The sequence below is a fragment of the Physeter macrocephalus genome, chromosome 13 (genome assembly GCF_002837175.3).
Source record: "Physeter macrocephalus isolate SW-GA chromosome 13, ASM283717v5, whole genome shotgun sequence".
Taxonomy (NCBI): domain Eukaryota; kingdom Metazoa; phylum Chordata; class Mammalia; order Artiodactyla; family Physeteridae; genus Physeter; species Physeter macrocephalus.
The window spans coordinates 83,511,638-83,536,236 of NC_041226.1; the positions used below are offsets into that span (position 1 = coordinate 83,511,638).

Sequence of the window (24,599 nt, forward strand, 5' to 3'; positions counted from 1 at the left end):
CTGTCGCCTGGCTGCGGGGAGAGGTGTGGGTGATGTCGTGAGCAGCATGGCGCCGGACACCCGTCCAGGGCCGTGTGGACAGGAGGTCTGACGTAGGTTTTGCTGAGTCCTCTTCTTTCTGGGGGAGGGAGGTGCGAGGCCCACGGATGCCCCGACCGCCGGCCGCACGAAGAGTGTCCTTCAGACCCGCTGCCGGCGCTGAGCTGACGTCGGTCCCGCTTCCGATCCGAGTGCAGAAGTGCTGGGTTTTGTAGTTTCAAAAGCACACAGCTGACCTTGAAAGAAAGGGGGGCTCAGGTTCCAGGAGCGGGTCTCCATCTGTGATTGAAAACCCCCAGATTGGCACATGGTGGCCCCGGGCCCTGTTAGGCCTCTGTCCCCATGCGGCCTGGGCCGTGTGCCGCTGAGACCTGCAACCGGGGCCCTGGAAAGGACTGGGGAGGCTCCCCCGCGGCCAGGGAAGACCCAGGAGGCTCGTCTCGGGGCGGAGGAGGAGGCCGTTCCCGAGGAAGTGAGCTGCCAGGCCGCGCCCCAGGCGAGCTCGTTGGGGTCCAGGACTCGTTCGGCGGGAATCAGAGCAGAGTGTTGCCGTGTGGGAGCGCGGCCACCGCCGGGGCCCGCCAGACCCGCGGAGAAGGGGCCCTGCCACCAGCAGGCCGGCAGGCGCCGCGGACAGACCTGCGTGAGGAAGAGCACCTGAGTGCGGGCGCAGGGTTTAAAATGCCAACGTCGGGGGCGCTTGAGCGCGCGGGGCTCCCTCCCCGCGGGCCTCCGCCCGCTGCGTGTGTGGGCAGGCAGCCCTGGCCCGGGCTTTGTCCGGCCTGTCTCTAACCTGTCCTCCGGGGTCTCGAGACAAAAACAACTACGAGGGACAGAGAGCCTGTGCTGCCGAGGAAGGGAAAGCCCACGGCAGGATGTGAGTGTCGAAGCTCACCGCACCTGAGAGCAGAACGTCGAAACGGGGCTTGAAAAGCGACGGAGCCACAGGGCGGGGTGACCAGAGCCAGACTGGTGACGTAACTCGCGGGACCGGGCTGGGGGAGCAGGTGAGAGCAGGGTGAGGCCGGAGGGGACGTGAACACACGGACGCAGGCTGGGCCCAGTGCTCCAGCTCTTTTAAAACGAGGACGCCTGGAGGCCTTCACGAAAATGGGCTTGACTCCGGCCGCGGAGGAGACCTCGGCAGGTTGCAGAGAATCGACAGTTCCTCACCGCGCGGTAAAACGAGAAGTCAGCGACAAAAACGCGCGGCGTCTTTCTCCAAACCTTTAAAATTGTTCATGCTTAGAAACCGAGGAAGATAACTTCAAAATAGTTCATGGATCAAAGCAGAAATCATAGTGGAATTTTCTAGTGGGAGCTCTGTAAGGGCAGGCGTTTTTATCTGTTTGTTCACTCATACATCCCAACCGTGTAAAATAGCGTCTGGGACAAATTGGCGTCTGGTCAGGTATTTGATGAATTAAATGAATGAACGATGTACGTGCCAGAGCTCACAGGACGCAGCTCAGAGTGACAGGTGAAGGGAAACGTCGCCTCAGTCCATAGTCTGGACAGTAAGGAATTTAAGAATTAATGAACCAGGTTGATCTCAGCGCATTCAAAAAGAACATAGAAATAAACCCAAAAAAGCTGAAGGAAGAAAAATAAAGAGTAGTCTTTCTCCTCTGGTCAGAATTCACCCCAGCACATGGAGGAGACAGGCTGGATTGCAGGTTCCGTCCTGAAGAGGACGGCCCGCCTGGGCTCTGGACAAGCCGCCTGGTGAGGGAGCGGAGCAGAGGGGTGCAGAGGAGGCCGAGCCGAGGGTCCCGGGAGGGCTCCAGAGCGGACGTGAAGGTCGTCTCTGTCGGGGTTCTTCCGGCACCGGGAGCAGAGCAGGGGAGGAGGGAGGGCATAGGCTTTCTTTCCTTCTTCACATGGGTTGAAAATCCTGTGTGAAGTCCTAGAAAACAAGAATTGAATGGCTGAGCGTGTTCGGTGCAGTCATCTCAGGAGGCGCAGACCAACGTCTGTTAGAAGCCACTGCCCGTTTGTGATGGATGCCCTTGGCCTGCCGCTGACGTGCTCTGACCCCACAGAGGTTCTCGACCCCGGACTGTTGCAGTCCGGGGGACGGGAGGGGGTGCCGTAGCCCCAGCCCTGGCAGGGTGGCTCTGTCCACCTGCCCTGCGCGCGGTGCCAGCTCCTGGTGAGTGTTGGGGCCCACAGGAGACCTGTCTGTAGAGCTGGGGATAAACTCAGCAGAAAGGTGTGAGACCGCGGGAAAAATCGTGGGCTCTGCTCTAGGGCGGGACTTCAACTATATTCTTAGATGCCAAGACGCAGTATAAAAATTGTGATTTCCCCTGATTGTTCATGCGGTTGTTGCGAGTCCTTTTTACAGAAATTGACAAGGGAACGTAAACATTCATGTGGAAGACTGGAGGCCAAAGGGACAAAATGGATGTTTTGGATACGTTATTTATTTTTGGCTGCGTTGGGTCTCCGTTGCTGCGCGCGGGCTCTCTCTAGCTGCGGCGAGCGGGGGCTACTCTTCGTTGCGGTGCGCGGGCTTCTCACTGCGGTGGCTTCTCTTGTTGCGGAGCACGGGCTCTAGGCGCGCGGGCTTCAGGAGTTGTGGTGCACGGGCTTCAGCAGTTGTGGCGCACGGGCTTAGTGGCTCCGCAGCCTGTGGGATCTTCCCAGACCAGAGCTCGAACCCGTGTCCCCTGCATTGACAGGCGGATTCTTAACCGCTGCGCCACCAGGGAGGCCCTGGAGACTTTGTTTCGATGCGCGCTTACTTCTACAGAGGAGGTGCAGGACGGTGCACACTTGTCCCCAGGCTTTCCAGCGTTACATCCTGTCATATTCGTGCCCTTTCTCCCTGAGCTAGTTGGGAATAACTGGAGAACAAATACATTCTTTTTTTTTTTTTAAACTTCAACAACCTTTTATTACCAAACTCACGCAGCGTTAACCCTTTAACCCACCTAACAGCAAAACAGCATCTCCAATGGGATCTAAGATGGAGGTGCACACCTAATAAAGATCGTCTGTTAAAAAAAAAAAGAATAAAAAAAAAATACACACACTTGAATAAGTATTTTTTAAAAAAGCAAAATTCACCAGTCTTGTAAAAAAAAAAAAAAAAATCCCCAAGTGATTTCAATCCAAAAAAACCAAAATCCAGCATTGGCAGTCTGTGCTGGCTCAGAAACTTCAACTCAGGTTGCACCTAGGAGAAAAGCATTTCCTCTTAAAAAGAAAGATCCACCTATCTCCTTCTTCCTGTTCAACTTACGCAGCTTATTCCTAGAAATACCCGACAACTGCACAAACAGGATCCAGTCACGTTCCCCAGCCTCTGCCTGTTGGTGGAGGTTCCCACCAAGGACTGTTCCTTAGCGATTTTCACCTGGACTACAGTCAGGAAATTGACCCCTAATTTCTGAGAACTTGCAAAATGTCCTCAGGCTTCCTGGGGGCTCTGTGAAAGATCGCGGGTCAGTGTACCTGACCGAGATGGGAATGCAGGCTGGGCGAAGGGGGCCTTTCCAAATGATGACACCCGACACCTTCAAACCTGAAGTTTAACCTACCAGGCGAAAACTAGTAGCAGCTGGCCCCACCCAAAGAGTGCTGGTCTCCCTGCTTTACCCATAAAAGTAGTAACGAAGAGGAGGAGAGTCCAGAGTGTTTGACCTCCTCTCCCTGCCAGGAACTTGGAGCCATGGGCGGCGTACTCCAGACCGAGGTCGCAGGGGAGCTTTGCCGTTTCTGGCCGCTTCTGGCAGCCTGGCTCATGGCTGCTCTGCAGACACTGTGTTCCCTTGTGCAGGGTGCTTAAGAATTACCAGGGAGGCGACTTCCCTGGTGGCACAGTGGTTAAGACTCTATGCTGCCAGTGCAGGGGGCCCGGGTTCAATCCCTGGTCAGGGAACTAGATCCCACGTGCATAGCACAACTAAGAGTTCGCATGCCACAACTAAAGAGCTCGCCTGCTGCAACTAAGACGCAGCACAACCAAATGAATAAATAAATAGGTAAAATAAGTATTAAAAAAAAAAAGAATTACCAGGGAAATTACGTTTTCAATTTGACTTTGTCACTGACGGATACTTGGATAGCAACTTCTAGAAAACTGCTCAGAGGACCTCCCCCGGGATCATGGTCACAGATCCTTCCAGTTGACGGGCCCTTCGCTGGCCTTGGGCAGCAGCGCGTTGATTTTAGAGAAATGTCTGCACCCAAGGAGCCCTCTGTGCACCGACAGCGGGGAGGGATGCATGGTCTGTGGCACTGCCTTTCTCCTGAACATAGGCGCCTCAGAGCCGGAGACAAGGCCCATCGCAGTAGGATTGAGCCAGGATGCAACCGTGCCGGTGTGAGAACTGGCCTGATGCGCTGGGTAGTGAGGGCAGCGGTGAGCTGGAGAGCACCTCGCTGGCCCATCTAGGTAAACCTCCGTGACCAGGATGAACAAAACCGTCGTGTCTGCAGACAGCTCTTTATAAGTGTTTTCCAGACTGCGTGGGTCTGGGCCAGGTCTCTGAACACTGAAGCAGAACCCGTGAGCTTGATGGGGTCCACACCGTGGATCTTGTCCCAGGGTGGCAGCCTTCACATGTCTCACGTCACACGTTTGGGTCCGTGTGAAGACTTGGTGTGGGGCTTGGTGTGGTATTCTTTCTTTCTTTTTTGTTTTTTATATCTATTTATTTATTATCATTTATTTATTTATTTTTATTTGGTTGTGCCGGCTCTTAGTTGCGGCAGGCAGGCTCCTTAGTTGTGGCCTGTGAATTCTCAGTTGCGGCGTGCATGTGGGATCTAGTTCCCTGACCAGGGATTGAACCTGGGCCGCTGCATTGGGAGCGTGGAGTCCTAACCACTGCGCCACCAGGGAAGTCCCTGGTGTTGCTTTCTTCTGTCCAGTCCAGGCTCTGGCCCAGCATCACCACCCTGTTGAGGGTCACATCTCTGCTTCCCTGTACCTGGAGCTGAGTCCCAGCCTTAATCAGCCCTTCTTGCCCTTGACGTTTTCCAGGCATGCAGGTCGCTTAGTTGGTTGACTGTCCCTTGTTTGGCTTTGCCTGGCGTTCCCTCCTGGTGGCCTTCAGGGCCTGGGTTTCCAGCAGGAATGATGCTGCAGGGATGGTCCCTGGGTTCAGGTGGTGTGCGCTGGCTTCCCCCACTCTGAGATCACTGCCCTTTGCTTTATGACCGACTAGTGATTGGGGAGTGGCTTTGGTCTCTCGTCGCGCTCTCACCCCAGTGTCGTCATCTGTCGGGAGTTTCTAGCTCTGCTTCTTGTTCTCTGGCGGGTCAGCACTCCTGTGCAGAGGGCTGCTCTCCTCCTCTCTCGTTATTTATCCACACGGTGATCTGTATCAACATGGCCTCATGGATTCTTAGTTTACTCAACGGATTATGATCCATGACATTCATCGTTCTCTTGCTTTGTCCCAGATTTCAGACAAGTTGTGATTTTGAAGAAGAGGAACATGGGGTACTTGCTCTGCAGAGACCAAGTTTTGTTTAACTTTACATCCGCTAAATGCAGGGGAGCCGTGCAGAGAGGTCCGAACGGTGACTCTCTGTGGGACCCCAGTGCCTGGGGTGGCCCACAGCTTGTAGGGCAAGGGGGACTGGCCAGCACAGAATGTGGGGCAAAGCGCCATCTGTGGGGGGGAAATGCAGTGAGGCTCCACCCCACGTGAGCCAGACACTCCTCCTTGGATGAAAGACATAAACCAGAAAAGCAGAATTTAAAAACTTTGAAAAGAAAATATAGGAAAATATTTTTATGACATTGGTGTTGGGATGGATTATTTAAATTACAAAATAGCCAAGTAATAGAAAGGATTCCTGTATTTAACCATATTAAAATTCACTGTGGTGACAGAGGAACATCATAGACAAAATTAAGTGATAAAAGCTGTACCCATGAAAAAGTATTTGCAACAAATATGAATAGACAAAGGATTGTCACACAATTGTTTTGTAACCATAATACAAAAAGAATTCCTACAAATCAGTAGGAAAAGGATGAACAACCCAGAGGCAAAACAAGACCAGCTTTTTCACAGCAGACGAGGTCAGGGCGAGCCCACAGCAGTGGAGGGTGCACCATTGCAGGAAGGCAGAGCCGGCCCAGCGGGGTGGCACAGGTGAAGAGGCCCGATGGTACGGGCGGGGTGGGACGTGGCCAGGCGATGGTCAGGTGTGGGCAGCGCAGCTTGCAGCCCCTTCTGGGAGGGTGCCAATGCAGAGAGCACGCAGGTTTGGTTTTTCTGGCGTTTTACGTGATAGTGAAAATTGTGGAATCCTAAATAGCTGTTAAAATGAGTGAGTGAAATCTGCCCACAGCAGCGGAGAACTATTTGGAAACGTTAATTCCGAGTTTGGGGAAAATAACAGGCCGCAACGTGATAGGCAGTTTGTTGTCATGAATGTAAATTGAAGACAGCCAGGTCAGCAGTGCACTGTTTATACGATTTATGGGCAGAGACCATACGTGGTAAAGACACCCGCACGAGACAGGTCACGGGGCTCGAGGAGAGTGGTTGCCTTGGGCGGGGGTGGGCTTCAGCACTGTGGTGCTTTGTTACTGAAAGAAAATAAGATCTGGATCAGAGAAGGTATGATGTTAATATTCGTTCCATCTGGGCAGAGAGTACATGGGAGTCTGTTCTTTACGTTTGTAATATCTCATAATCTGAATTTTTAAAAAGAAACATTTCTTAGCAATATAAATGTGCACAGTTACTCAGCTTATAGAAGTTTTCTCTTGAGAATTCATAGTGCTAGGGCATCGCCGCATAGCGCAGAATTCATACGTAGATCCCGGATGCTGTGAATCCCATGTGCGCATGAGATTTCTAAATCATTGAAAATGATTTCTTCTTAGGAGTAAAGTTATGTTTCTCCGTCCTGTTTATTTATTTACAGGCAAAGTTAAGTCGTCAGTATAGCTACCTCCAGTTTAGTCTTGAGTGGTATCTAGGTGTTCTAGTGGTTCCTGTCTGAGGGCGGGCCCACCTCCCCCGACGGAGCCTGCTCAGTACCCGGTGTGGGTGTCTGCGCTGGAATTTTCTGGGTGAGGGGCTGGCATCCTGCAGAGCAGTGTAAAATGGACAGTTGTCCTGCTACAGGTGCAGATAGGCGGCAGAGGAGGACTTGTGTTCCGCACGGCTCCTGAGTTTGTGATGAGCAGTGTTCCTGTGCTTCTCTGTGGATAAGCCGGACGTTTCCTGTTTTATGCTCCCCTCCCCCAACCACGGAGATAACCTCGCTCGAAGGATGGGGGAGAGGAACCTGGTTAAGTGTTAAGTGGCCTTGTGTGCCAGGTCCTTTGTATACTGAGAGGTGATTGTTACTATTCCTGTTGGAAGCCCAGTCTTAAAAGTTCAGGTAATTATTGTATACTTTTTAGAGGTTAACAATTAAACTCAGGTCCTGGAGATTTCTCCTGTCTTTTTCTTGAGTGTTTTCTTTCTATATTTAACATTATTTATAATGCTTGTTGTGATGTTTAAATCTGTTAATGTTACTACCTTTTTAAATATCACCTCTACCTTTATTTAAATTGTTTTTCAGTTGAAAATTGTATGTATATGTACACACACACACAAATATATGTGCACACACACACTTATGAAGCAGAATATCTTTCTAATAAATTGTAGTTTTCTTTTTGTCTATTAGATATATGCTTGAAAGAGGTAACGTCGATGGCGGACAGTCTGTATAATATTCGGCTGCTGAGAGAATTCTCAAATGAATATCTTAACAAGTGCTTTTATCTCACTCTAGAAGATATGCTGTATGCTCCCTTGGTGTTGAAGGTAATGATGAATTATTAAAAACACACTTTTAAAACCCTGTGTGAATAAGCTCCTCACGGTGTCCTTGCTTTCTTGTTTTCCTTTTAGCCAAACGTTATGGTTTTTATTGCCGAGCTCTTCTGGTGGTTTGAGAATGTCAAACCAGACTTTGTTCAGCCCAGGGATGTTCAGGAACTGAAAGATGGTGAGTGACAGACTTTCCGTAAGTGACAGCTGTCTCCTCTAAGGGAGTCGTGGCACGGCACTCAGAAGGTGCGCTTAACTGGTTCCTGGTTTTTGTACGACAGTGGTGTTTAAGTGGTTTCTTTCGGGAGGACAGAGCGCTGTCACAGTCCGGGCCCCTGTCTGGTGCGCCGTGGTGGTCACGCACAGAGCTCCTCCAGACTGAGAGCTCGGGGTCCGTCCTGGCCCTGCGGCGTCAGAATCCGAGGGCGAGCAGGAGACGTTGGAGAGAAGCTTCCAGGTGATTCTGACGAACCTCGGGCAGGAAGTGCTCTAGTCTGTGATGCCAGTCCTCACCCTCCACAGCTCTGACTTTTTTGCCCCTAAAACAAGGAGAAAAAAATCTGTTTTACCGCAGAGTAAAATGATCTGCCAGCCTTGAGAATCTACAAAACTTTAAGAAGATGATACGGGAGAATGTTGTCATGTCCTTGTGATTTCTTACAAAGAATATAAAAATTTTAGCCACAGAGGAAAAGATTGATAATTGGCCACATTAAAATGTAGACCTTTTTTTCATTAAAAGATGATGAAAACAGTAAAAAAAAAAAAAGAAAAAAAAGAAAAAAAAGGAAATCAAGTAGCTACCAGGGGTAGAAGATCCTTGTATTAAAATGTAGACCTTTTTTTCATTAAAAGATGATGAAAACAGTAAAAAAAAAAAAAGAAAAAAAAGGAAATCAAGTAGCTACCAGGGGTAGAAGATCCTTGTCGTATACCTACAGCAGATACACAGTGCCCAGAACATATCAAAAGAAGGAAAAGACAACCCCCCCAAAAAAAAGAGCAGAAGACTTGAACAGGTACTTCGTGAAAGCAGGACTCCGGGTGCCCAGGAACTTTATGAAAAGATGCTCAGCCTCATCAGGGATTAAAACAGAAGTGACACGCAGAGCAGAGTGTCTGCCATGTCGGCAGAGCAGACGCCCAGACAGGGTCAGGGCTCGGGGCAGTGGCCAAGGCGTGCTCCCCCGCCCCTGACAACCTCGGCGGCTCCCCTCACGTGAGACCCCTGGGCAGCGAGCGGTCTGGCTCTGGAGTCTGGTTCCTGCTGCCGGGACTGTCCCTGGCACTGTCTTGGGCCAGCGTTCTGGGGAGCAGCCTCAGAGATGGGGTTCCCGTTCAGGCCGGAGCTTCGGGCTGGGCGTGATCTCCTCACCTGACCCCACGGGGCCTGAGCTGAAGTGGCCGCCGAGGTGCGCAGTGACATGCTGGGCTCAGAAGACCAGGTCTTTCTGCAGCTGAGGCAGCCGCCCCCTTGAGGGTTCGGCCGGCAAGGCGTCCTGGCGGCTCCACCCCAGGGCCCCGGTGACGGGGCCGCTCGTTAGTCGTCCGGACGCAGCCCCCGTCCAGCGCTTGCTCTCCTACTCTGTGTTGGTCTCTTGACCTTAGTGCCCGTCTTGGTATGGTATTTATCGTGTTCGTTACAGAATCCACTTGTTGACCTTGAAACCATTTTATTTTTTTGCAGAAGTTTTGGTTTCAGGTAAAAGTTGGGTTTTTAGTGCTTATAAAAACGGATTTTTTTTTTTAGTCTTCTTGCTAATGTTGTAGCTGGAAATAATATAACTATTTCTGTAAACTTGTTCCTGCAGCTAAATCAGCATCGCACCCCAGAAGCACTCGGCCTTCTGTTCCCATCTCCAACGCCACCAAGCGTAGCTTCCTGGGCAGCCCCGCGGCGGCGAGCCCGGCCGATCCGCAGCCCCCCACCCAGCTGCACCACCTGCACCTCGAAGAGCCTGAGCTCCTGTAAGTCTGTCTGCTCTCGGGACAGAGCCGCCATCCTGCCGCCCTTTTCCTGCTGGTGTACAGTTCCCGTGGGAATTCCCTTTTCTCAGGGGTGATGGCAGGCCTGTGCGGAGTAGGTAGTGAGAGGGCCTCCCCTGGCCCCTGCTCCCCCGGGGGCGAGCAGGGTAGCCTTAATGCGGACTTGAATTTACTGTGAAAACTTGAAAGCTGTTGTATTACAGGCCATAACCAGAGGTCAGTATGTCCCCTAGCTGCAGTTTGGATGTTTATCCCAAGTTTGAAGTTCTTGGCACATTTTTGGTTCGTTTTTATAATAGTTAATTTTCCCGAGGAATCTGTGAACTTCTTACAGGTTGGGGTGAATTCATGATGGTCTCCGTAGCTTCTTACACGTTTGTTTTTGAACTTGAAGATTGGTGAGGTAGTGATTTTTCTCTCCCATCCTTTCTCTGTTTAGGGGGAAAGGGGCCTCTGCCTTTAGCCCGTCGCATCCGTTGTTGCCACTGAGACAGAAACAGCAAAAGACAGTGCAGGGAGAGGACCCCCCTGGTAAGAAGCGCCGTCTCCCCTTTGCCTGCTGTTTCTCCCTCTCGCTGGAGTTCATTAATATCATGGCTCTCAAAATAAATAGACTCATCATGATGTAGTGGTGTTAGCTGGGAGCACTGTGGCAGGATTTGTTTTGATTTTTATTGATGTACCTTTGAATTCATAGTCTTTACAGTGAAAACATTACCGAGACGTAATGAATCACATGGAGCACACAGGCGGCAGGAGTTTATACATTGACGTCCACTCATTATCTCAGTGGGCGTTGATGTCATTTAATTGATATCGACGTGTAATAAACACTCTGATTATTTTCATGACCCTGATCACGGTTGAATTACACACTGCCTACTATCGAAACTATTAAAAATTGTATTGTGATTATTTGCTTTCCTTAGCAGTTTTGGTGTACTGAGTTACGGTGCATTTCCTTGAGAAATGGTTATTATAGTGAAAGCATTTCAAATGATATAAAATCAGGTACTTAATGCTGAACGTAAACTGTTTCCTCCAAACTGCAGACCAGCGACACCGATCTAATTCCTTAACCCGAGTCGACGGTCAGCCCCGAGGAGTATCAGTAGCATGGACAGAAAAAAAAAACAGGTGACCTACCCGCGTCTCAAATGCATTTCTACCGGAGAGGTTCGTTAGTCTAACAGAGCAGTGCCCAGGTGTGGCGCAAGGACCCCGGGGCCCACGGAGTCCCTTGGGGCTCTGAATGATATCCGTAACAACGCTGGGATGTCACTACTTTTCCCATTCTGAGGGCCTCGCGAAGTGCGGGATCACAGCAGGTTGAATCAGATCAGACACAAGCATCCAACCAGATGTCAGATCTGCGAAAGTGTGAATGATACCACGCTTTACCCTCTGCACTTGTCTGTTTCAGAAAATGTGGCCACTGCTCATGTGATAGATTTCTCACTGGAATTTTTAATCATTTTAAAAGCATCTCAGCTTGAATTTCTAAAGTGATAAATATTGACGAATAAATAAAAACTCTTTGGGATCCTCAGCATCTTTAAGGGGAGCTGGGCCCGAGTGTCTGAGAGTTGCTGAACTGAAAGGCTCTCTGGTTTTCTTTTGCCCGGGAGGGGGTTTGTTTGTCTCCTGTGTGTCAGATTTGGATTCTCTCTTCTTAACTCACGTTCTTGTCACTCACGAGCTTGCGTAGCCTCTCGTGGGGACGCGGTGTGTGCAATGGCTTCTTTCCCCTTGTTGCAGGCCTGTGTCTCAGCCAGCGCCCTTTGCTCTCCATCATGCCGCGAGCTGTGACGTGGACCCAGGCTTTGGCGACAGCGTCAGCCTGGCCCGCTCCATCAGCAAGGACAGCTTGGCATCCAGTGTCATTCATCTGACCCCGCAGAACCAGCCCCAGCCTGCAGCCCTCAGGACCGATGGAAAAAGCCTCCTGAACAACGTCGATATCGAGGACGAGGACGAGGAGCTCCTGGCCGTCGTTAGGACGGATGTGGCTCTCCAGGGCGCTGACCCTGGCCTGACGGCAAGTGCCAGGTCTCCCCAGAGGCTGGCGGACGCCTTAGGAGGTCAGCCCGACAGTTTCTTCCTGGAGCCGTTGATGCCGGCCGTGCTCAGGCCCGCCAAGGAGAAGCAGGCGGTCACCAAGGAGGACGAGTGCGGAGAGGGGCGGCCGAGGGGCTTCACGTCCAGGAGGTCCGGCGAGGGCCACCAGCCTCCTGGGCGGAAGAAGGCACCCGGCAGTCACGTCAGTCGAGACTTGAATAGGACTTTCACCCCGATCTCCTGTTCAGAGCTTCCCACGGGCTTCGACCCCGTGCCCACCGAGGCGGGGCCGCAGGCAGCGGGGGCCGCCCGTGGCGGGCCTCCGGCCGGCGGCGCTTTCAGCCTCCCATCTCAGGGACAGCCAGCCGACGGCTTCTTCCTTCACGTGGGCCGAGCTGACGAGGACGTGGAGGGCGGGCCGTCCGCGAGCTGTGCGCAGAGCCCCAGCGCCCTCGGCCCGGAGGCCTGGGCCGTCCTGAGGCAGGACTCCGACTCGGACGGCGCAGACCTGGAGGGCGCCGAGCAGGACTTCGCCGGCGAGGACGGCCCCGTGGCGGGGGCCGGGTTCGCTGGGGAGGGGGAGTCGGCGAAGCTGCAGGAGGACCTGCAGGTGAAGGAGCACGAGGACAAGGACGACGGCAGCGGCCGCTCCAGCCCGTGTCTGAGCCAGCTCAGCGGCGCCTCCGTGGCCAGCGGCAGCGCGAAGATGACCAGCTTTGCCGAGAGGAAGCTTCACAGGCTCAACAGCTGCGAGACCAAGTCGAGCGCGAGCAGCTCGCGGAAGACCACGCCCGACTCCTCGGAGAGCTGCCCCGCCCCGCCGGCCCCGTGGAAGCCGAGGGCCGAGCAGAGCCCGAGCCGGCAGGGTGGGGACCAGGCCAGCCTGCTGGCCTCCGAGCTGCTGCAGCTGCGCATGCAGCTGGAGGAGAAGCGCCGGGCCATCGAGGCGCAGAAGAGCAAGGTGGAGGCGCTGGCGGCGCGGCGGCGCCTGAGGCTGGGCAAGGCAGCCTTTCTGCGCGTGGTCAGGAGGGGCCGGGCCGACGCCACCCCTCGGCCGCTGCGAGCGGGGGCCTCGGCGGGAGAGCGTGCTCAGCACAACGGGGACGACTGCGGTGGCGGCGTGTCCCGGGTGGGAGACTTCCTCGGCAAGGAGGAGGGGAGGGGAGACCTGCTGGGGCCTCCCGACCTGGACGGAGAGGACCTGGCTCTGGTCCAGCAGCACCAACGGAAGGAGCCCGCCGCCCTCCCCGAGCTGGAGCGGAGCAAGGCGCTGTCAGCCGTGCTCCTGGAGGCCGCCGAGGGCGTGGACGCGGGCGTGGACGTGGGCGAGTGCGACCTGTCCATCGAGAAGCTGAACGAGACCATCAGCGCGCTGCAGCAGGCCATCCTCAGGATCTCCCAGCAGCAGGAGCAGCTGCTGCTCACGTCCCCCACGGCGCCCACGCCGGGGCCCAGGAACAACTCCCAGGACCCCAAGGGCAAGGGGGCCATCCACTTCGTCGAGCCGCTCTCTCCGACGGCACTGGCCGGCCACCGCAAGCCCCCTCGTCTCGGTTCGGGTCGGAATTCCCGTTCGGGAAGACCGGCTGAGCTGAAGGTGCCGAAAGAGCGACCGCAGGGCTCCTCCCGAAGCAAGGCCCTCACACCTGGTGTCGAGGCCGCCCCTCGCCTACGGTCCTTCTCCCCCCGGACGCCCTCTGACCCGGGCTGGGACGGGGCCGCCGACCCTGGGAGTGACCCCCACGAGGAGTGCTGCTTCGCCGGTTACAGGCTCCACGATGAGAGCAACCAGCGAACGTTTGTCTTGCCCTCCTCCAGGGATGCCAGCGTCACCTCGGAACAGATGAGCTTCAGGGAGGTTCTGGAAGACGGCGTGAGGGGGGCGGGGCTCGGCGCCCTCAGCGGGCCAGGAAAGGGGGGCGCGCCCCTGGACGGGCCCCCGAGGAGCAAGGCTAGCCTCATCGAGGTGGACCTCTCCGACCTGAAGGCCCCCGACGATGACGGGGGCACGGAAGGCCGCCACAGCTCCGCGGACCTCGCCAGCGAGGGCGACCAGAAGCCGGGGGTCGGCTTCTTCTTCAAGGTAAAGTGCTGGTAGCGTCGGTGTCACGTGGTGGGCGGGCACGTCACTCTGGCCTAGTCGTGAGGGCGTCACAGAGAACCTAAGCTCTTCTGTGGAGGCTGGGGAGAGACGCATGCGGCTTCGCGGCCACGTGGTGTCCGCAAGGACCCAGCTCGCCCTAAGCAGCCGGGAGCACCTGCTTGCGGGAGCCTGGCTGTGCGCCAGCAGAGCTTGACCTTGGGCCCTGAAATGGGAGTTCTGACTCCTTCTCGTGCGTCACGAAATGTTTTTCTTTTGATGGTTTTCCAACCGTTTAAGAGTGAAAAAACATTCTCAGCTTGCAGGCTCTGCAGAACAGCTTGCGGACTGCGCTTGGCCTTTGGGCCAAGGTTCGCTTCACCCTGTTAGAGTCCGGGCGGGTGTAGAAGCTTTAGGAAACGTTTTCGTTTCTATCGGTGCCTTTCTTGTAGCGTTTCCTTCAGGAGAGAGCAACGAGTTGTGAGATTCCCTTCTGTCTGGATAGCGTCTCCTTTTGTCCTGGCGCTTAGGAGGCGGCTGACGCACCACGGAGCTGCGAGGGCCGCCTTCTCAGGAGACACGCGCGGCCTTTGCCTGACGTTTGTGCTCTTAAATTGGAAACAGACAAGTGACCCATCTGGGTTTTGGCTCCTGTTGTGGAGACACAAGTGCGGTTTTTAAGGCGAATGGAATTCAGTGCCAGCAGACTAAATGCTTCTCGAAGGGCGCGGTTTGACTCCCGTTTGTATTTTAGCGTCTGTAGAGAGACGCTCGCTCACCCATCAGTTACGAGGAGTGGGAAACGTTTCATGTTCTTGGGGTGCGTTGAGGGCCGGGGGCGGCAGTGCTGGGGACCCGCGGGGGTCGTGCCCGGCCACGCTGTAGGTGGCGTCTGCCCTGCAGGACGAACAGAAGGCGGATGACGAGCTCGCCAGGAAGCGGGCAGCCTTCCTTCTGAAGCAGCAGCGCAAAGCCGAGGAGGCCCGCATGCGGAGGCAGCAGCTGGAGGTGGAGGTCGAGCTCAGGAGAGACGAGGCACGGTAGGTGGCCTGGGGGCCCGGCAGGCACCGCGCGCGCGCGCGCGCGCGCGCGCGCGGTCGGCATGGCCGCCGTGGCCGCCGCGTCTGTCGTCCCCGCCCGCGGCGCGGCGCTGGCGTGACCAGGACCTCCTGGCCGCTCCTTCCCGCAGGCGTAAAGCGGAGGAAGATCGGATCCGCAAGGAGGAGGAGAAGGCGCGGCGGGAGCTCATCAAGCAGGAGTACCTGCGGCGGAAGCAGCAGCAGATTCTGGAGGAGCAGGGCCTGGGGAAACCCAAGTCCAGGCCCAGGAAGCCGCGGCCCAAGTCCGTGCATCGGGAGGAGCCCGGCAGCGATTCGGGACCCAAGAGCGCCCCCCCACGTGAGTGGGCGGCGCGGGGCCCTGCCGCTTCGCGGCCCTGACCCACTCCTGTTCTCCCGAAGCCACGAGGCTGGGCTGGGGGGGGCTCTCCCTCTTCACAGAAGGGAAGGTTGGGACTGAGCGCTGGGTCCTCAGGCAGTGAGAGCCGTGGACGTGGGGAGGGTCCCAGCCTGGGGGCCCGCGTCCCGCTGGCGTCGGGCCCCCGGCTCTTTTCTCCTGCTGCACAGATGGCTGGCGGACCAAGCGCGCGTGTCACGAAAGCTTGCGTTGTCTTGTCTCTGGCAGCGGATGACCTGAGCCGGGCCCAGTCGGGCTCCAGCCTGTCCTTGGCCTCCGCAGCGACCACAGAGCCCGAGAGCGTGCATTCGGGGGGCACGCCTTCCCAGCGGTAAGGGGCCGGGTGCCGTGCAGCGGGGCGCCGCGTGGGCGGTGGTTCTGTCACTCTGATTTTGGTGCAATTTCGGACGTCCAGACCGTGGCAGTGATGTCACAGGCGCTCACTGCCCTTCACCGAGGTTCACCAGTTAGTGAAATGTTGCGACATTTTTGTTCTCTGTCCCCTTGTCCTCCTAGCCCTGCACGCGTTTTCGTTTTTAATCGTTTACGAGTACGTTGGTGACATCCTCTTTATTCTTAAACACTTCGGAGCGTCCGTTCTCTGAGCAAGGACGTTGTCTTGTGTCACCACAGTCATCAAAGCGGCGCTGCCGTTAGGTCCCCAGTCCCTGCCCGCCGTGGCCGATTGTCAGAGTGTCCTTGAGAGCCCAGGCCCGTGCGGGACCACGGTCGCCCTGAGTCACTGTGTCCCTTCTGTCCAGAACAGGCCCTCGCCCTCTTTTGTCCTCCTGGGCCCTGACGCTTCTGCTGAGTACGGGCCAGTTATTTTGTTGCCCGCCCCCCAGTGGGTTTCCCAGGATTAGGTCCAGGCTGTGCGTTTTTGGCGGGAACACCCCAGAGAGGAGGATGTGTCTTTCTCAGTGCGGCCAGTTGTGTGGGTCACTTTGACTTGGGTTAAGGTGCTGTTTTCCCACGGGTGCTGGAGAATTTCCCTTTGCGATTAAGGGGTAGTTTGGGCGGAGGCCTGGGGACCCTGCCGATGGCACTGAACGTCTGCCCACGGGCCTCAGCAGCCACCTCCGCGGGTGGGCTTGGCCTCCTGGTAGGCAGGGTCCCCGCCTGTCCTTTATCACGAGCGTTGTCCTGCCTCTCCACACGTCCGGGGGCTTCTTGTCGCCGGGGCTTTGTGGAGGACACCTCCCAGGGATTCTGGGTTCTGGTTGGAATTTTGTCCAGGCGGTTGGTTACCAGGGTTGGATTCAGACTTCGCCCGCACCTGCCTCTCTCGCGTGAGCGTCTGTGTTCCGCTCAGCGGAGCCGGCCCCGCAGGGACGCGGCGCAGGCCTGCCCAGGGACTGGAGGGTCGTCGGAGACCTGGCGTCCCTTGTCCGGCGGCGGTGCAGCTGGCCCAAACCGGGTCCTCTGGTTCCCACGCCAGCAGGGCTGAGCGTGAGGGCGAACCTTCCCTGATGAGGTCACTCTGGTGCCCGAGGCGGGTGGGGTCTTTGTGTCTTGCCCCGAGTCTGTCATCTTATTCCCCGGGGAGCGGACCGGCTGCGCTCCCCACTGTTGCTGCCAGCCTCCTGCTGCGGCCGATGGCCCTTCACGTGCCGATGGTGCAGCCTGGCCCGTTTCAGGGTGGGATCCCGCCAGCCGGTGCCAGTTGCGGGCGAGAGGAGGCGTGCCCGCCGCCCTCCCAGCCCCGCCCCCGTCCCTCTTGCCCAGCAGAGTCGAGTCCCTGGAAGCCTTGCCCATCCTGAGCCGCAACCCCAGCAGGAGCACCGACAGAGACTGGGAGACGGCGTCCGCCGCGTCCTCCCTTGCCTCGGTGGCCGAGTACACAGGTGACGGCCTCACTCTCTGTGGGGCCCGGGCACACGGCCTGGTGGGCGTCCTGGTGGGGGGGCGGGGCACGGGCGCAGTGGGTGACGTGCCCTTACGTCTGCACAGCTCACGGCTCACTATGGCGTCCTGGGCACTTTGGAACCTTAGGCTTTTAAAAATTACTGTTTCTTGGTTTCTTTTCTTTTTTTTTTAGTTTTAATCAAAGAAACTAAAATTGGAAAGGGAATAAATTAGTACTTACTTTCGTCTTTTCCTTAGTTTGTTTAAAATCTGTAACTTAGAATTCTGTCATAGATTTGAAGTGGCTATTACTTCCCATTTTCAAAAAATTACGAACATCCCTAATTCAGCCTGCCTGCTGCTTGGTTCTACAAAATTATTGCCTTTCTTTTGTGTGTGTGTGTGTGTGTGTGTGTGTGTGTGTGTGTGTGTGTGTGTGTGTATGCTGTAAATATTAATTTTGCAAATCTTGGCCTGCTTTTCCTAGGTCCCAAGCTGTTTAAGGAGCCTAGCAGCAAATCAAACAAACCAATTATTCACAATGCTATATCCCATTGCTGTCTGGCCGGAAAGGTGAATGAACCTCACAAGAATTCAATATTAGAGGCAAGTATCAAATTTCAGCCTCAGCTTTTTATGTAGAATAAGGGTGTTTATAAATGAGGGTTCTTTCTAGAGGAGAGCATCCTGATTGTTGACACGTGAGGCTGCTGTCCTGCACGTGTGTGACTCGTGTGTGAGGACACGCCGGACACTCGTGTCCCAGGCCCTCGCGGTTGGGACGGCTCCGCGGAAGAGCGGGATTGAGACCAGCGAGACGGAGGGGGCTGCACTGGGGTCGGGGCTGGGGGTCCAGGGCAGGCCTTTCGGGGTGGGGCATGGGAAGTGGGTGAGATTTCTTGAGTTAGTTTGGTGTGGAGGGCAGGGTGTCTGCGGGGGTCGGAGGTGGTGTCGGGTGGAGACAGGAGGGACCCCGGCTCTGATCTGGGGCCACTGGAGAAGTGGGAGTTCAGGGCAAAATGCTGGTCGTTTCTGTCCCGTTGGGTTGACTTGTTTGCTCCCCGGGGGCGGCAGCCCTCGGTCACTAACGGTGAGTGGTGGTGGCCTCAGCAGGTAGAAGATGTGGAAGGAGGGTCCAGGTCAGGACTGCGTGCCGTGACCTGACTGACGCTCCGGCTAGGGGCACCGTGCGGGGCGCGGGGCTCCTCTCCACTCATGTGTCACCGAGCTGCTCCAGCCTCTGGGCTGGTCCAGGAGCAGACGCAAAGGCCTGGCTGTGGAGCCGACGGTCCCAGGCACGAGGCGGCCCCGCGACAGAGCAGTCGCACGAGAAACACTGGAGGCCAGCGGGTCTGCTCGTCTGTGCTGTCACAGCGCGAGAACAGCCACGGACTGACCAGAGGGCGGCTCGGTCCCCAAAAACCTGTTTACAAAAGTGGGTGGTGCTGATTCTGGCCGCGGTCTGGAAAGAGCGAAAGGGGAGCAGGAGGCGGGCCCGAGGGTGGCCGCAGTGGTCAGTAGGCTGGTCGATCAGTGGGTCTTACTCGAAGGTGTCATTTGAGCAGAGGCCTGGAGCGGGGAGGGTGCCCCGCAGATCTGGGGCGGCGCACGGGCTCCAGGTGGGACTGATCCCCCGGCTGGGGCTGGAGCCGGGGAGCTGGGGGTCAGAGGTCACGGGGCAGCTCCAGTCGGGCCTCTGTGGGCCAAAGGGACCCGGCTTTGCCTTGGGTGAGGGGGTGAATGCAGCTGTGGGCAGAGGACGGCCGCGAGCCACGGCCTCCTGAGCGGCCATGTCCGCCGCCGGCAGGGTCAGGCGCGAGAGGCGTGAGGGTGGAGGCGGGGCCGTGATGAGCCTGCGGAGGGCGGGACCCGGGGGCCTGGATGTGTCTTTGCGTCTCTAGTTCTGTTTACGTTTAAACAGTTTTTATGTCGTTGGAATCGGTATTATACTTGCAGCTTTAAATTTTGCTTTTTCTTCTTAATTTTATAAATATATGTATTAATTTATTTTAAAAAACAACAAGCCTGTTAGATTCTGAAAAGAACAGTATCTATTTGTGAAAAATTACAGTTTTCTAAAACAAAAACAGAGTGAGAAGAGTGGCGTTGCTTTACATCATGCGAATCTTTTTAGCTCCTGGCTACGTAGAAGACAGCTGGGTGTGACCCGCTTCCGGGTCCATCTGTTACAGACCACGTGTCCTGTGGCCGCTGGACAATGGCAGTGTACCCTGAGGGGCGGGTGAAGAGGCAGATAACGTCTCAGGATACTGTGGGAGGGGTCTCCGTAGTAAGCAGAGACCCGGAGAGGGTGTCAGGAACCCTGGCCCATGCTCAGAGAGCTGCAGGGGTAGAAAACGAAACTAGACATTTTCAGGCACGAGGAGAATCTGTTTTAAAATGTTTTTGTGTTAGTGATTTCTGAAAGTGGAGAACACGGTACGGCAGACGCTGTAACAAGTACTGACGGTCGTGCCTGCTTCAGGTTCTTTTGTGGCAGCGTTATCGAGAGATCACTCGTGCAGCGTGAGACCCCCCCCCCCCCTTCAGTGCTCGCCCAGGGCTGTTCAGTCTGTTCCCAGGGGGTGTTGTGGCAGCGTTATCGAGAGATCACTCGTGCAGCGTGAGACCCCCCCCCCCCCCCGCTTCAGTGCTAGCTCAGGGCTGTTCAGTCTGTTCCCAGGGGGTGCGGCCATCGCCAGCGAATCCCAGAACCTGCCCCCTCCACGAGGGTCCTGTACCGAGGCCACTCCCCGTGCTCGTCCCCCAGCCCCCGGCCCCGCAGCTCTGGGGTCCCCTCTGTGTGTTTGCCTCTTCTGGACGCTTCCCTGAAGGGACTCACACCCGAGGCGGCCTTTTGGGGCGGCTTCTTTCTCTCGGCACGATGTGGCCGAGGTCCCTCCGTGTTGTAGCGAGTGTGGTGCTTCCTTCCTTTTTATGACTGAACAACTTCCCGTTGTACGTCTAGACCATTTTGTTTATCCTTTCATCTGTTGACGGACATTTGGATTGTTTCTACTTTTGACCGTTACGAATACTGCGGCTGTAAACGTTTGTTGCGCAGGTTTTATGTGGATGCGTGTTTTAACTTCTCTCGAGTATCTAACTGAGAGAATTGCTGGGTCGCGTGGTAACTGTGTGACATTCTGAACCACCGGCCGACTGACGGGCGGACACAGAGGCTGTGTCACCTCCCCTCCACCAGCGGAAAATGAGCGCGCGCTTCTTCGCACCAGCACCTGCGCTTGTTATTGTCTGTCTGACTCTAGCTTAGTGGGCATGAGGTGCTACCCCCTTGTGGCTTTTTTTTTTTTTTTTTTTTTTTTAAATATTTATGTGTTTGGTTGTGCTGGGTCTTAGTTGCGGCATGTGGACTCTTATGTGTGGCATGCATGTGGGATCTAGTTCCCTCCCTGACCAGGGATCGAACCCAGGCCCCTTGCATTGGGAGTGCAGAGTCTTAAGAAGCCACTGCGCCACCAGCGAAGTACCCCGCCATTGTGTGTGTGTGTTTTTTTTTAATGGAACTTTGTCTTTTTTTTAAAATTAATTTATTTTATTTACTTATTTTTGGCTGCATTGGGTCTTCGTGGCTGCGCGCGGGCTTTCTCTAGCTGCGGCGAGCGGGGGCTACTCTTCGTTGTGGTGCGCGGGCTTCTCATTGTGGCGGTTTCTCTTGTTGCGGAGCGCGGGCTCGGTGCACGGGCTTTAGCAGTTGTGGCATGCGGGCTCAGTAGTTGTGGCTCGCGGGGTCTAGAGCACAGGCTCAGTAGTTGTGGCGCACGGGCTGAGTTGCTCCGCGGCATGTGGGATCTTCCCGGGCCAGGGCTGGAACCCGTGTCCCCTGCACTGGCAGGCGGATTCTTCACCACGGCGCCACCAGGGAAGCCCCCATTGTGGTTTTGATTGGCATTTCCCTGATGGCTAATGATGTCGAGCGTCTTTTCATGTGATTTTCCGCTTAATGTTAAAAGCATTTTTTTCCCTGGATACCTGGACTGAAGTAAAATCTCAGTGGTAGATGGTGCTCCGCTGAACGGATAACCCATAGCTTTGTGTCCTAGAAAGCTTGCCCCGTGGTGGGCGGTTAGCTGGCCGCGGGCCTCCGGGTCAGGACGGTGGATGCTGCGGTGTGGCTGCGGGAGGGACTGACGTTCCCTGTCTCTTCTCCTTCACACCCTCCACACAGGAGCTGGAGAAGTGTGACGCGAATCACTACATCATACTGTTCCGTGATGCTGGCTGCCAGTTCAGGGCACTTTACTGCTACTATCCTGACACTGAAGAAATCTACAAACTAACTGGCACGGGGCCAAAGAGCATCACCAAGAAGATGATCGACAAACTGTATAAATACAGCTCAGACCGAAAACAGTTTAACCTGATCCCGGCCAAAACCATGTCCGTCAGCGTGGACGCGCTCACCATTCATAACCACTTGTGGCAGCCCAAGCGGCCCTCGGTGCCAAAGAAGACGCAGACTCGTAAATGACCCTGGTGTGCCAGGAGTCTGAGGACGCGCCGGCCAGGTCGATATTTATTCTTTTCATCCTTTTGGGTACGAAGTGTGCAAAATCACAGACCTTTTTCAAAGAGGCTTCTAGACAACACGAGAAAACCCTCCCTTAGGTCCCAGCACACAGGACGGGCAGGTGGAGCCGGAGTGAGGACTCAGCCCCGTTTCCAGCGGCTCGCGGCCGCCGTGGTCACCGCTACGCGGAGGCTCCCAGACGAGGGGTGCGTGCCCAGGAGCTCCAGGCAGCGGATTCCTTTTACTTGAAGTTCTCCTTCGGTATAAATTACAAGTGATTTCCTTTGCTTTCTTGCCTCTCACCTCACCCCCTTTTGCACATGACCTGACACCCCTCTTGTTGGCCAGCTGTAATCTCGCGAGATTATAGGACTGAGACTCGATCTTGGGCCAGGGTTTTTGAATGTCTGTAGGAAAGGAGCTCGTGTTGGGGAAATCGTTTTCATTTGAGAAATTGTATATTTATTGATTGTGTCTACTGCCAACGTTTATATCCAATTCTACGATTTCTGAAAAAAATTCCTGTTCCTTGCTGCTCAGAAAAAGTTTACTGAAAATACCAGTTCACTGAAAGCACTGAAATCTGCAAGGTCTGTCTTCTGCTAAAATAACGTTTACAAGTACGGAGGGGTTCTCGCCAACATGCAATCATGAGGATGGTGGATGGTACTCTTGCTGGTGCTTGCCTAGTTGAAAGTAGGAAGCTGAGCCAATTACAGCCCTCGTTCATCACGTTTGGGGTAGTGCGCTAATGATTTGTTCACTTTAATAAAGACAGATTTTGGTAAAGTAGAATCTTTTTCACTCTGAGCATGTTTCTCTTAAAAGGTGATGCACTTAACGCTGACAGTTCTTTTAGTGTTTTTATCATGTCATCACTCACCCGTCCTGATTCTTGCTTCTGGAAGAGCAGTAAGCGTGCGGTTCTCGGTTTAGATTGAGCATTTTTGTTGTGTCGCCTACTTAAAGACAATTAAAGGGGTTATTTGCAGCTGTCTCGGAGCTCCAAGTCAGCGGAATGCTCTGGGTTCTCTCCACCGTGGGCCTGACAGTCACTAGTGCTCCTCCGGACCAGACGTTCCTGCCCGGCCTCCACACGGCACCGGAAGTCTGCCGACACCTGTGTAACTGACCAGCTGACCCGACTGCCGGAAGATTCTGGAGTCACATGTTAGTTTTGCACATGTTTTCTTGGGAGTGTTACTTGAATCTATCTCAAACTGCAGAAAAAAACTAAAGATCAGTGGAGAGAAACAGTTAAGACAAGTATACTGGTAACCTTAGATGAAAAGGTGAGTGGACTGTGTCCGTGAGGATGGAGGGAACGTGGTACAGAAACGGCAGGGCCTTGCCCTCTCCCGGTTGGGTTTGTATATATCAGTAGCCAACAGCTCTGTCTGTAAATAGGTAATGAAGCTGTGCGGTTTCTCCAGTGCTGAGTATTAAACAGTCCTGAGTGAACTTTCCTGTTACCATGTCGTTCACACGTGTGCTTTATTTCTCACTGTATGTTTGATATTATATTATTATATTTATTTTAAGAAAGCACTAAAATGTAATAAAGTAATTACCTAATTTGCTTTTTATGACCACGTTTGCGTGAGGTTGTCCTCTGACTCGTTTTGTTGGTCAGGGTCGCCAGCTCCTTGCTGTAGAGAAATTTCACGTGGTTTCTAGTTAACTAACGTCCCTTTTGTTAGAGAATCACATCCTTCTAGAGAAGGGACGCTTTCCAACTTCTTCCTTTATGCGGTCAAGACGTGGGACAACTTCTCTGTCATTTCATGACACAGTCCTGTTGAAGTCAGCGGAATTTGATGGTTTTCAGTGAAGATTTGGAGGCACTCCCGGCCCAGTGCTGGAAATCTCGTTCCCACCGAAGTCCTGGGTGAACTCTGGGTTTCCTGATACAGTCAGTCAGCCTGTGGCGCCTTGTGCCCTCCGTTAAGCCAGCGAGGACCAGCGCTCGGGGCGCGGGGACGGACGCCCCCCTCGGGCCCTCTGTGCGTCGCAGGGAGTTTCACACCCAGGGTTCCCTTTCGAGGTGGAGGTCTCGGTCCTCTGGCTTTGGTGGTGGTAAAGTCGTTAATGGCCTTGTAGGTCTCTCTCTGACTGGTTCGCCTTCCAGGGCACCTGCATATTTGTGTCGCGTTCTACCGGTGCAGGGTTGTACGTCTTTCCTTGTTTCTCAGCCTTCTGACCAGCCACCTGTCTACCCATTTAGAATTTTACTTGGTGAAGAAAGTGTTGCCTGAATGGCTGAGCACATGATGAGGTTCACGTGTGAGGTCTTGGTGGTGAGCTGGGATCCCAGGAGCCCAAAGAAAACTGCGGTGAGTGAGCCCCATATTTTCCAAATATATGTGCAGATGTATTAACTTATCCCCACACACGTGTGTGTGAGTGTGCGTAGGTGGCGGGGGGGGGGTGTGGACGCTTGCACACACCAGACGCGGACTGTCTTTCCCGTGTGTCCTTTGACTTGACTTTGCGCGTCACTGCAGAGCAGCGTCTGATCAGGCCTTTCGGACCCAAACTATGTTCTTTGCTCTGGCAAACTGAAAAATAGAATAATTCCAAAGTTACGTCTAGGTTATACTTTGTGTGTGTGTGTTGTCTTCTTTTACTTATTACTTATTTTTGGCTGCACTGCGCAGCTTGTGGGATCTTAGTTCCCCGACCGGAGATCGAGCACGCACCCCCTGCAGTGGAAGCGCACAGTCCTAACCACTGGACCGCCAGGGAAGGCCCTAGGTTATACTTTGTTTTTTTTTTTTTTTTTTTTTTTTTTTTTTCCCGGTACGCG

At 54.7% G+C, this 24,599-nt stretch overlaps 1 protein-coding gene and 1 pseudogene across 8 annotated transcripts in view; one reads left to right on the forward strand and one right to left on the reverse strand.

The window, feature by feature from the left end:
• The window catches only part of CAMSAP1 (calmodulin regulated spectrin associated protein 1), a 59,531-nt gene extending 36,946 nt beyond the window's left edge, over positions 1-22,585 (forward strand). For 7 of the 8 annotated variants that reach the window (XM_055089366.1, XM_024126283.3, XM_028497331.2 and 4 more), the window contains 12 exons: positions 7,693-7,832; positions 7,920-8,016; positions 9,650-9,806; positions 10,264-10,355; positions 10,877-10,961; positions 11,583-13,965; positions 14,866-15,002; positions 15,152-15,360; positions 15,646-15,748; positions 17,146-17,261; positions 17,750-17,868; positions 21,452-22,585. In XM_055089366.1, the coding sequence (XP_054945341.1) occupies positions 7,693-7,832; positions 7,920-8,016; positions 9,650-9,806; positions 10,264-10,355; positions 10,877-10,961; positions 11,583-13,965; positions 14,866-15,002; positions 15,152-15,360; positions 15,646-15,748; positions 17,146-17,261; positions 17,750-17,868; positions 21,452-21,754 (3,941 nt within the window). In that variant the 3' untranslated portion in view covers positions 21,755-22,585. The remainder of the gene's footprint in view (positions 1-7,692; positions 7,833-7,919; positions 8,017-9,649; positions 9,807-10,263; positions 10,356-10,876; positions 10,962-11,582; positions 13,966-14,865; positions 15,003-15,151; positions 15,361-15,645; positions 15,749-17,145; positions 17,262-17,749; positions 17,869-21,451) is intronic. The other variant, XM_028497332.2, reaches the window with a different exon arrangement.
• Positions 1,934-5,666, reverse strand: LOC112065491 (uracil-DNA glycosylase-like; annotated as a pseudogene).
• Positions 22,586-24,599: the final 2,014 nt, after the last annotated feature.